The 12,275-nt window shown below is 33.7% G+C and overlaps 1 protein-coding gene across 1 annotated transcript in view; it reads left to right on the top strand.

Annotated features, from left to right (window-relative positions):
- The first annotated feature begins 2,095 nt into the window (after positions 1-2,095).
- LOC117102349 (nuclear pore complex protein Nup98-Nup96-like) overlaps positions 2,096-12,275 on the top strand; it is a 56,947-nt gene continuing 46,767 nt past the window's right edge. Inside the window, exons 1-5 of the mRNA XM_033242611.1 lie at positions 2,096-2,250; positions 4,887-4,961; positions 5,589-5,762; positions 8,402-8,548; positions 9,566-9,738. Coding sequence (XP_033098502.1) covers positions 4,904-4,961; positions 5,589-5,762; positions 8,402-8,548; positions 9,566-9,738 — 552 coding nt within the window. The 5' untranslated portion in view covers positions 2,096-2,250; positions 4,887-4,903. The remainder of the gene's footprint in view (positions 2,251-4,886; positions 4,962-5,588; positions 5,763-8,401; positions 8,549-9,565; positions 9,739-12,275) is intronic.

The following is a 12,275-nucleotide window of genomic DNA, read 5'->3' as shown; positions in this document are numbered from 1 at the left end:
GGGAAACCATAATTTGTCGGGGAGAAACAAAAAAAATATATGTATTTTGTACATATTAGTAAACTCTAAATTCGATTAAATAAGCCTTTGAAACCCATAAATTGTCAACAATTTTCGGGGGCTCCTCCGGACCACTTTCGGAAGGCTCTTAGCTCTCTTACTTGCTCTCGTCAAGGAAATCTTCCCCTCCTCGGAGCATCGCCCCCCCCCCCCCCGGACATCAGAGCCGCCTGGAGTAAATCCTGGTGCCATGATCCCTGAAAGAACATATGAGAGCTAGATTAATAATAGTTAGCCTATTCGGGTTTAAATAATGTTATTTAGACAGTGCATGATATAATGTATGGTACGGATATGCTTAAAGTCTATACAACCAATATCAATTTACTTCAAAATATTATAATTCAAATCGGGGGGGGGGGAGAAGGGGGGGCGTAATTTTCTTCTATTTCCCCCGGGCGCCAAAACATCTAGCTACGCCTCTGTTCGCGATGATCAGCTAACTTCAGGGAAAAATTTCAGTAGCAAAAACATGTAGGCGGCCTAAACATTCTGAATTGGTGTTTTAGTTTTTGGTTTCTGTTTTCTCAAGGGAGAGAGGGGACTCGTGCCGATTGTCTGAAGACTTGTGATGGATCCCCGATGTGAAGACAACTCTTTTAAGCTTTTTTAGGCCCAAAGTATAGTTCTCACAACTCATATATGTGCAATCTTTCTTTTTAGCCCAATTCAGCGAATCAATATTTTACACACTGTCATCATATCCAAGTATTTAGTAGATATTTAATAAGTCTTATTTGTTTTTTTTTAACCGTAGAAACCAATTATCATGATGCATTGACATTTTGACGTAATAAATATCTGAATCTGAATCATTGTAATAAAATAAAATACGGGTTCAATTTTACGGGAACAAAGTCTATGTAGTTACGTACAAAGCAGTATAAATGTCAAGACTTAAAAAATGTCTTCAAACTTATCTTCAATGACACTAATGACAGGCCTAAGTTGTGATGTGTTTTTTTTTTTTTTTCTGGTTTATTCTTTTTTTCTTTTTTTTTCGTTTTTTAAAATAAGGCCTATCAATCTTTATTATCTTTATTCATCCCAGATGGGGCAATTCTTAACAACGGGGACTGAAAAAATCATAAACAATTTTAACAATTTTAACGAGACTTTATATCGAGATTTTCGCTATTGTAAATTTTTAAAGAAACATCTTGTAAGTTTTAATTGTAATTATCTTAATAATTACATTTTATTATTCTTGTTTTACTCTTTTTTTCTTAATCATTTTTAACCTCCACCTTTTGCGATATTTGAACGGTTTTCTCATCCTCTTTGCCCTTGTTCCTCCTTGAATTGTATGTCTGTACTGTTTGTTGATTATTGATCTAATAAATGAATGAATGACTGAATGGATAAGTTTGAACAAGAACTAAAATCTACATATGATCGACATTTATGGGCCGAGGTATTCAGGCTCTCCGGTGGCTGATTTGAGTGGGTGTAGAGGAGTATTCCCCCTCTATTTGTAAAAGAGAAAACATGTAAAGCTTATCAGAAAATTGTAAAAAAAAGTGAAAATCAGTCAATTACAAACTCAGATTAAAGGTGCTAGAGGTTTCATGGGGAATTCGCCCCTTGTAAATTGTAACCTTACAGGGGCTCTTCATCATTTGCACTTCACCAGGATTACCAAATAGTATTTTATACTCATTACTAAGTCATCACTCTATAATAGTTGCCATAACTAACAAGGGTTGGGAAGTAGTAGGGATAGGGAAGAGCCCATTTCTCATTCTTTGAATCTGCCGCCAATCCGGGGCAGGAGTGAAGTTTGGAATACTTTGAGGTGAGCTAACTCTTGAAAGGTGACTGTTAGAATATCCAAATTGGCAATTTTTTGCTTTCGTTGTGTATCCGAGTGTTATTTAATGTCAAATAAAAGTCAAATGAACATGATCATGTCACGAATCAATATGATTGATATTAAATGTATTACAATCGTTACACTTCACTTTTTAGGCAATATAGGACGCCACCAACTTACATATTTATTGTCGCGGAGTAAATAGTTGAGCGGGAAAATCCCTATAACAAACCTACAAATAAAATTCTTCGTTTTTGTAATAGTCTACAATGGCGAATGCGCTCATCGCTAAAAATTGACACAGCCAGCAATATTGGGATTTTACTAGTTCTTCCTGTTTGAACTGGTTGTATCACGTTCTCAGGTTATATATGCAGGTAAATTACCACAGAGTCCTAAAAAATGCTACATTATAATAAGTGGCATTACATATTGTTTGACTTCAATCGTAGTTTTCGTAGATTCTGTAATCAAAACACAACAACCTCGTGTCGTGCTTTCTGCTGTAGCCAATCTACCTAGCCTAGCGAGGAATAGCTTGGCCTAGGCTAGCCTTTGGCCAGGGAAATAATCATTTGTGTCACACACCGTCAAACATGAACTCATTTAATGTCTGGATTTGATCCCCAAATTATTTACTAAGGGAGCTTGATTTACCAACATTGCTTGATAATTTACTAGTATGATTAATGCAACATCCGTGCTTCTATTTGAATTTTTTTAACAAACATGGTTGCAGGTTGAACTTGATCCAAAGCGAAGGTCTGATTCTCACATTGATTTGATTGACAAGTCAGTCTCTTGCTTAGCCTGTCCCCCTACTTTTGAAAGTTACATTATCAATCATTGGAGATAGGCCTATTCTTTTGCTGGGTGGCCTGCTGCTGAAGTTTTTTCACATCCTGTATGCCTAAACCAGTTTTTTTTTTTTTTTCCGTAATTAATTTATATAAACCTCGTTCGAGTAACTGTATTATTTTTGGGGGGTAAGTTTTTTCTTTTAAATTTTGTTTCAGATGGTGCGCTAATTTGCCAGAAATAACATTTTATTTTTATTCAAGATCATCATTATTGGCAGGCACTAACAAGGCTGTCTCTTATACACATCTAGATGTGTATAAGAGACAGGCCTTACACAGATCAAATATACATCGCAATCCTTTAGGGTTGCCACAGTCTAGGCAGGGCTTGAATTTCATTCCTAAACCAAGGGAAGATAAAATTTCTGTGTGATAATATCATATAAAAAGCAGAGAACTTCAAAATAGTCTAAAATAAGTCAGTGATGAGAATAGGGTCGGATTGCTATCAGCGGTCTGTAGACGGACTTAACGCTTAACCAACTATAATCATGATGTCACTACTGGTCTATGATTATAGACCATTGCTATACTGCAGTCTAACCAGTTAGCCATCTTAAATTTTAAAGCCTACTCGGAGGAGGCTTAAAACGGTCTTAAATCATTTTCATCATGGCGTTCTGATTAATTCAACAGTGCAATGACCAGACCTAGGCCTAGATCGTCAAAGGCGGAGAATCGAACGACGAATATTGGGGTCTTCGTTTATTTTAATGTTAATTTTGATTGGGTGCGTCGAGCACGCATGACATCGCCCCCCCCCCCATCTTACGTTACCACCAGGGAGTGCTTGTTTGCATTTCAATACTCAAAGCTGTCTTAGGGAAGACTGTTTTATAGCAATGGTCTTAGAGGAATGACTTTAGTAAGACCGTCTAAGTGATGTTTTCACATTGTTTTGTGTATAAATTACTGTATGTTTCTGTTATTTTTATAGATTCTTTAGAGGCTAAATTTTTGTTCTAATTTCTGATGACAAATTTATTCTGGCTGTTTGATAATACTGTAATGTCAATAATAGATTATTATTTCATAATATTTAATTTAAAATTATCTTTGATATACAGTAAATATACTCATGTAGATATTATATAATTACATTAAATATATTATTAGTATAACATGTTTTTTTTAACAACTTTTTATAATTATAAAAGCACTTCTTTCATTTAAGTGTATTTGCAAATTTATGAAGATTTTAGAGCTGGAACAATGTGCAAATATGCAGCTGGTGGCAAGAGGCATCTACTGTAGTATCCCCCTCCTCAAAGCATTGTTGAAGGGGAAGGATTCTCAATGCATTTTTGAAGGGGGAAGGAATTTTTTTTTTAAATAGCCACTGCTGTGCTTCATTATCCAGTGGTGTTCAAGGAACGTTGGAAACTTAAATCATTTTTAATATAGAGTACCACGTGACAGTCTTGTCGTCACGACGCCAGGTGGCGCTCTCTGTCGTCAACAGTTCATTACACATAAATGACTTCATATGCTTTCTGGAATAGGCATTTTAAAATAGCACCAAGCACAAGCAATTTGTAAAATAAACCAATTTAAAAAAAAATTTACTAGCCTGTTATATAGGATATAGCAAATAATAATACCCTAACAAATAATTTCAAATGCTGGACGTAAAACTAACAGTATTTGTCGCCCACTAGTGATGATGATTTCGATTAAAAAAAAATAAAAAATATTTGTATACATTGGTTAATTGGCAATGAAATTAAAAAATAAAAAAATAAAAAAAAAATAAATAAAAAAAAAAATAAAAAAAAAAATTATATTTTTGGCCAATTAGTGCACCTGCTGCCAAGAAAAAAATGGAAATTTCAGAAAAAAAAAATTGTCTTTATTTTTATTACGTCCACCACTGCCTTGAAATCTGCAAAAATAATATGTATATTTCTTCCTAATTATATAAATTTGAAGCATTTAACCATCCCATTACTACACTGTTTACATTCAACAGTAACATTTTATTTTCTCCTGTCTGTCTGGAAACTATGCTAAATAAGAAAACAAAATTTTAGTTTTATTTTTTTTTTTGCCCTCCTTTGACGATATTTAAAAAAATAAGTTCGCGAAACAACATATAAAAAATGTCTCACCTATTAATTAATTTTATTTGGCCTAATACTGATTATTTTTCACAGGTGTGAGTTAATTCAAGATGTTCGGTGGGGCGAATAAGTCCGGGTTTGGGACAACGGGGAACACTTTTGGTTCAGGTAGGTTGGAGCTTTACGCACTACAGTAATCAGAGGATCATAAAGCCTGGTTTACACGCTATCACCGACTCCTTTGACGACGCTGATTGGTCAGTTGAATCATGGGGGCATTCCCAATTGCTGCGCAGTGCAAGGACTGCAGTGAAAACACTGTGTAGCGATTCTATGGAATCCAAGCTTAATTTTAGAAATTTATTATTAAATTACATTTCATCTTACCGACGTGGACAATGTTCCCACTAACAGGTGCTGAAATACTCTACTTAATTTACAAAGTTAATGAAAACTTATTCATTATAAAATGTACAATTTCAAAAAATGCATCATATCAGTGCTTGTCTAAGCTAGGCTACATGTCTAGTTTAGGCTTCACAAAACCAATTTCTATGTTCTCATGAACAATGACAATAAAATATAATTGAGAATTAGGGTAGTCTAATCTGGGACCTAAACCTTATAGTGTAGAATTTCCACTTTAAACCTCCAACTTTATCAGTTGCATTATTGAAAATTACATAAAATGCAAGGATGGGCATTATGCTTGGAGATTAAACTATTTACTAGTCGCAAAAAGAACCAATAAAACTTAAGATACAATTTGAAAAGTTTCTTAACTTTGATTAACAGGATTATTCAACTCAACAAGCAAACCAACAAGCGGGTTTGGAACTGGTGGATTTGGAGGTCAAAGTTCAGGTTCTGGCCTTTTTGGCAACACCAGTGCTACTCAATCATCGGCTGGTACTTTGTTTGGAACAGGTGGTACTAGCAGTTCATTTGGTACAGGTGCAAGTAATACAGGTAAGACCACTAATCAATTATTTAAATTAGATTTTAATCAATTTATATACTGTCTCGTATATGTATATATTTAAATATAAATAATTCATGATATAATAGAGATAGACTCTAAACCATCTAGCGGTAATGCTATAAACAATGTAAATCAATTTTAAATGTTAAAAGAAGAATTTGCGAGTCTGAAAAAATTGGTGCCTCACCCTGAATTCGATCTCAGGACCTCCTGCTATCTATCAATGTAAATAAATTTTAAATGTTAAAGAAGAATTTGCGAGTCTGAAAAAATTGGTGCCTCAACCTGGATTCGATCTCAGGACCTCCTGCTATCTATCAATGTAAATAAATTTTAAATGTTAAAGAAGAATTTGCGAGTCTGAAAAAATTGGTGCCTCAACCTGGATTCGATCTCAGGACCTTCTGCTATCTATGTAGATGCCTTAACCAACTAGGCCATTGAGGCTTCGTTGGGAATTCAAATCTGATTAAAACATCTAATTCTTCACATTCACGCGCATGCGTAGTTAAACAACACCAGTTCTTCATGCATGGCAAATAACAGAGATAAATATGATATGCCCTCTTCTTATAGGCATTTTGATACCAATATGAGATCTCGAACAGATGCATTTTATAAATAAATCATGATATATAGAGATAAACTCTAAACCATCTTGTGGTAATGCTAAAAATATATATTTTCACTGATTTCAAGCCAACAAATTTCAAATTGACATTAAGTAATTGGCCACCATATTTCTGAGCCAAGACTGTCACAGCTGAATGGTATTGTTATTGTTTAGAATATTGCTTAATAATAAGAAAAAAACAACCAAAAAAAGGTTCAGAGGGTTGACCCTTCAGAAGCTTTGTCAAGTGAGGATCTCATAACCTGTAAAAATTTTATCCTCAATGACTTTGGCCCTGCCCTCCTCCCACCCCAGAATTAAAACTAGGTTCCTTCTCGCACTCTCAGAATTAAACCTTGTTTCCTGGCCCCATCCCACAGAATTGAACCTACTGTAATGTAGGCTAGTGATCCTATAATAATCCAGTATACCACACAGGGTTCAAATTTCCCCACAGCACCGAAAGCAATTGCTATAGAAAGGGCATTCCACTAATGTTATAAATCCCAGACTCGACAGCAAGCTTTTTCTGTTGAGTCACCTGACCCAGCAGTGGATTATTCATAGAATAGGCCTATTCTAAGACAAAAGCTTGCTGCAGAAGAAGAAGAATAAATTGCTGTAGTAGCCATAGCCCACAGCAACTATTTGCTAATGGAACATTTTGAGGAAATTCTAACCCTGCCGCATAAGTAATTAATAGTTCTTAGTTCGAGCCTTAACATTTTTCGAACATAGATGTTATTCTGCTGATAACAATTAAAACAACCATTGAGTTAACTTAATTGAAACTTCAAAAGACACTAAAGAACAAAATCAACAGTTCATACCAGAAGTATATGCCATATTCATATATACTTGGTGTACCACAAGCATTTATTATATTTGTTACTTCGCCATGCAATAAAATAATTCATTTTATTAGAAAATATAGACTTTGAGTTAAACTTGAAATAAAATTTGTGTTTTATTTTAAGTTGAAACTGTATTAAATAAATGAGAAATCACTGCACTTTCTAGGCCTCATTTGCAGTTGTTTGTGGTTGATTTTGGCGTCTTTCCAGTCCTAAATTTATGTTTGGAATTTTTTAAACTATTACATCATTGAGGTTAATGTACAGAAGCTGAGTATGTTGAAATTTGGATTGCTGATACTAGTCTGATGACATTGAGTTGCCAAAAGGAAATGAAGTATGGATAGATATGGCTAATGTTTCCTTTTCCCTTGCAAAAGTATTTAATTATCAGCCTATTTTGGTAAAATTAAAAATTATATTATTACTTAATATAGCATCAGATTCATTAATAAATAAAAAACAGGATATTTTGGCAACATAATTTGAAATTTCTTACGAATGCTTTGATTTTTTTCCTTTGTTAATTTATAATTGACTACTGATGTGTCATTTCCTTCCATCGTTTTGATGTTTGCTGCCCTCTATATTTTGACCTGTTAGCAAAGTTTAACAGGAAGGTGTTCAAACCTGTTTTATAATGCATTATGAATATAAGTAGATAACATTTGACAAGAACATATTATATTATTAAAAAAGAAAAATTGGCTGTTGTATGGAGAATATAATCTTAATGATTTATGATGTTAAATTGTATTTCCGTCTCAGTTTTATAATACAGCTGTCAATCACGCAAGAAAGCAATAATGTATTGTGATTTTTAATGTGGAATTCTCATGATTTTTTAACTGTATTCTATGTTTTTTTCAAAAAATATTTTTATAGTCAATTGTCAATGTGTGCATTGTAATTTTTGATTTTTAAATTTGTTCAGTGTACACTTGAATTGAATAATGTTTTTCTAGACATTGGCTGTCCAATTTTTTACTTCATTATTATTCAAAATTTCTCACCTTATATATTCTTTAGAATTTAGCTTTTTTTTTTTTTATTTACGGTAAATGTATTAAAGTTTCTCCAAATTTAAATATGGACATTGTATTTGTAAGTTGTGTCGTATGGTTTAGAGATATTAAGATGTATATATTTTTTTTTATAGGTTTCAGCTTTGGAAGTGGTTCAAATAGTTCTACAGGTAGTAGTATGTTTGGGAGCACAAACACGGCCGGTTCTACTGGTTTGTTCAACACACCTACTTCAAGTTCGTCGTTCGGTACTGGCGGTTCCTTGTTCGGTGGTCAAAAATGTAAGTTATTCATTCTTAATCAATTTCAAGCAAGCAGAACCTTATTCAATTAATTTGCTATCAATAATTTAATCTTTTATCATTTTAAAAAAATCAAATTTATATACTGTATTATGTTGTATTTATTTATTTCTTTTATTATAATAAATTCAATGTCAGTATTTTCTTAGTTTTGTTTATGTTGTATATTGTAATATATATAAAATTACCTTGCATGAATTTAACATGTAGAAAAAATATATAGATTTAATAAATAATTATTCATACGATTAAACATGTAATTGTAATGATTATCCAATGTTTTATTCTTTTTTGATGGTTGAGAGAAATATGTTAGTCACTGCTGTGTAATGATAAATCATGCAAAGTCAATAGAAGAAATCTCAAGATTATTTTTTTCATTATAAACATGATATTTCAATGCCAAGATCATGAATATTTCTTAGTTATATTCTAGGAACATAAACATGAAAATAAAAGCCTCATGAATAAACTGCAGTCTTTAATAAACATGTTAATGAATTTTCATAAATTACTGCTTGAAAAAGCAAACTTCATTTGACCAAAAAATAAATATGATATTGTAATGCCAAGGTCATGAATATTAATGAGTTGAGGTCAATTTGTAAAATCCCTTACAATTTACATTGTACTAGCTAAACGCATACCATGAAGGAAAATGAAAATGTAATAATTGGAGTCTTGAATAAACATGTTAATTTAATGAATATTCACAAATTAAAGCTTCAAAAAGCAACAGCTAGTTCATTTGCCATGTGGGATTTCTTGTCAACTGGACGTCCTTCATAGTTATTGCATACTCATATTCGGGGGGTTTTTTTTTCCCACTCTTTTGGCAGACTTCACGTTAGCCATGTTAGCGTTGTTTAAGGGTGGAATTAGTGGCAAGTGTAATTCTTTATAATTTCCTATGATTCACAGTCTTTCCCTTTCGCCGTGGAACATACTGTCTCAACAACTACGTACTGTTATCAGTAATGTACTCATTTCTTTCAGCTGCTTTCGGAGGGGCGTCCGCCGCCGGCGGCATATTTGGCCAGCCGGCTGCGACGGCTAGCCCGTTCGGCCAGGGAGGAAGCACGGCGGGTGGGGTTCTGTTCGGAGGAGGTTCTTCTAGCGGGTTTTTTGGCTCTGCAGCTCCCATCAGCGGAACAACCAAACCTTTTCAGGTAAGATGGCATCATTTTTACAGGTGCATAAAGATTATCATGGAATTGCAATTTTATGCTGATTTATAGCCATTTTCATGCTTTTATTTTCAGGGTTTTTTTTTTTTTTTTACTGCGAATGCAATTAATTTGAATAAAATAACTTTAAGAAAAAGAATTGTTAATTTGAGGTTCATCATTCAATAATATGCAGTTTAATTTAGAAAATTATCAGTATGTTTTACATATCTTTATTATTTTTATTGGCAAACATGTAAGAATTTGGCATTAAACAGAGTCCCCGGTTTTCTTTAATTTGTTATTTCCCTTTGTCTCGTTAGGCAATTACTGATACCTAAGTCATATTATACCAAATTTATATCTAAGTTACAGTTCCAGGGGGAAAGTCTTCCTTATTACATCATATAAATTTAAGAAATTAAGCCTCTGTAGGCGTATAGAGTCGATGCTTATTTGTTGTCCATAAAAGGGAGCCTTATGGCTGGCTGGCAAGTAGCATTCCGATTTCTGATATAAAACACATACAATATGTACATTAATAGGCTAGACATATTAAATTAATTGTTAAACATGCAATACAAACAAGTCACATTATATAGTATGATTGCCTGTTTGTGTCAAATTCTTAATTTGATTCTCGAGAGAATCGCGATATTATGACCATGCGTTACATGTAATTGAACTGTTGTACTATAAATTAATGTGAAAGAAAACATAAACTGTGTCACTCAGTCAGCATTAAATATGTTTTAAATGAAAATGCATTAATTAGGAAAAGTCCAGATTATGTCAATTATTCGGTATTGATGTGTTTTTCATTTAGTTTTTATCACTGCTTGTGTTCTAGAAGGAATATAAAATAAAATGTTAGGTCTACATAAAAACAACATATTGCTTTAATACATTCATAATGATAAAATCATTTTAGCTGCCCACAATTTTAACTATCTCTTTTATTTTGTAAATTTGTTTCTTATTGTAATGCACATTTGAACATATTTTTATTTGAGTTTGCACAATGTAAATTAATCTGTTATTATCAAAGATCTTATAAACACAAGATGGCATTCTATGCGATTTACGCTAACAAATAGAAACGTTGATTTGGCACAGAAAAGTGATCACTTTTGAGAGTGGGCGTCCTAGCCGTTGCTATGGATCTGAGATCGGGTCTTCGCGTTACGCCAAAGTTCGTTACCAAGTACGTTAATTGTTCCTTAATTGTTCTAAAGAGAGGGTGCATTGTAAATCGGACACTTCTAATTGTTACGCGTAAACTTAAAGACGTGAGGCGTCAAAGTTTTCACTTTTGCAAGAGGGCGCTGTACACTTCGTTATTACAGAAATTGCACACGGAAATCGCGGAGAACGCTATCTTGTGTTTGGTCATTATTAATATCTGCTGTTAAAATTTGCAATGAAAATACTCTATACTATTCTAATTTTTTTTTTTAAATGACAGAAATTAAACAAATAATGTCAATTGGGAATGTTTTCCACTTTTCCAACAATTATTGCAGTTGAAATAAAGGCAAGATATATACATGTTTTGATTGGGATAAAAGAGTAAAGTATAGGAAAGGAATTAAAACAATTTATACCTGCAATTAAATTGTAAATAATCCATATGTTCAGACACTGGGACAGAGTGATGCAACTTGTTTAAAATTTTTAGAGCTAAGCCTCTTTCTGTAGAATATTTACATCTTTGAGTATGTGGGGGAAGGCCAGAAACTCCTAAAGGACTTGGCATTAACAACGGCATTTCCCACGGGAAAGCAATCAGGAAAATATGTATCTATGATAACACACATGATAAAACAATGATCGAATAACCTTGTATGATTGACACCCTCGTGTGTTCCGGGCAGATTTACTCTTATGGACAGTGTCGAAATTTATTACTGTTCGCAAGTTAAAACATGTGCAACAGTAGATAGGGTAGTGATGGATGTTACACTAAGAAACATGTGTTTTATGTCTAGCCTGATTGGTCAACGAAACGGCACAGGAACTGTTGTTTTGTGGGTTTTTCTCGGGGGAAATAGCAACCTATATTAGCGAGAGTTCACTGTCAGTCCATTCAGCCAAAAAGTTTTAACGAAATTTCCCTCGCACATTTCGTAACTCTTTTATTCAACTTGACCCAGTGTGAGTTAGTCAAAGTTCTGAGAATTCCAATTTTTATCACATGTGCACATGAATATTTAACATGGTTATAACTCTTGTTATCCGGTTGTATTGGTTACGTTTCATACGTTCAGGTACATATCACTTACAACAAATCAGATCAGACATATCACTACCGAATATCAGTGGCCTATCTAGGAGTCTTGAAATGGTTGGGGGTGGGGGGCTGATGTGGAGGACTCGATTAAGTGAAGGGTGCGAGCTAGCAAATTAAGGTGACCTAAGGGGAAACATTTTCAATGTTGAAGCGACTGGCGGAAGGAATTTTTTTTGGTACGTGGGTGGAGGGGCAATGTTCTCTTCCCTAATTATGACACTGCCTGATACCCAGGTGCATTATCTTATAT

Source organism: Anneissia japonica, unplaced genomic scaffold (assembly GCF_011630105.1).
Source record: "Anneissia japonica isolate Jap-2015-1 unplaced genomic scaffold, ASM1163010v1 scaffold2326_len296723_cov167, whole genome shotgun sequence".
Classification (NCBI taxonomy): domain Eukaryota; kingdom Metazoa; phylum Echinodermata; class Crinoidea; order Comatulida; family Comatulidae; genus Anneissia; species Anneissia japonica.
This window is presented reverse-complemented; position numbering and strand designations above follow the sequence as displayed.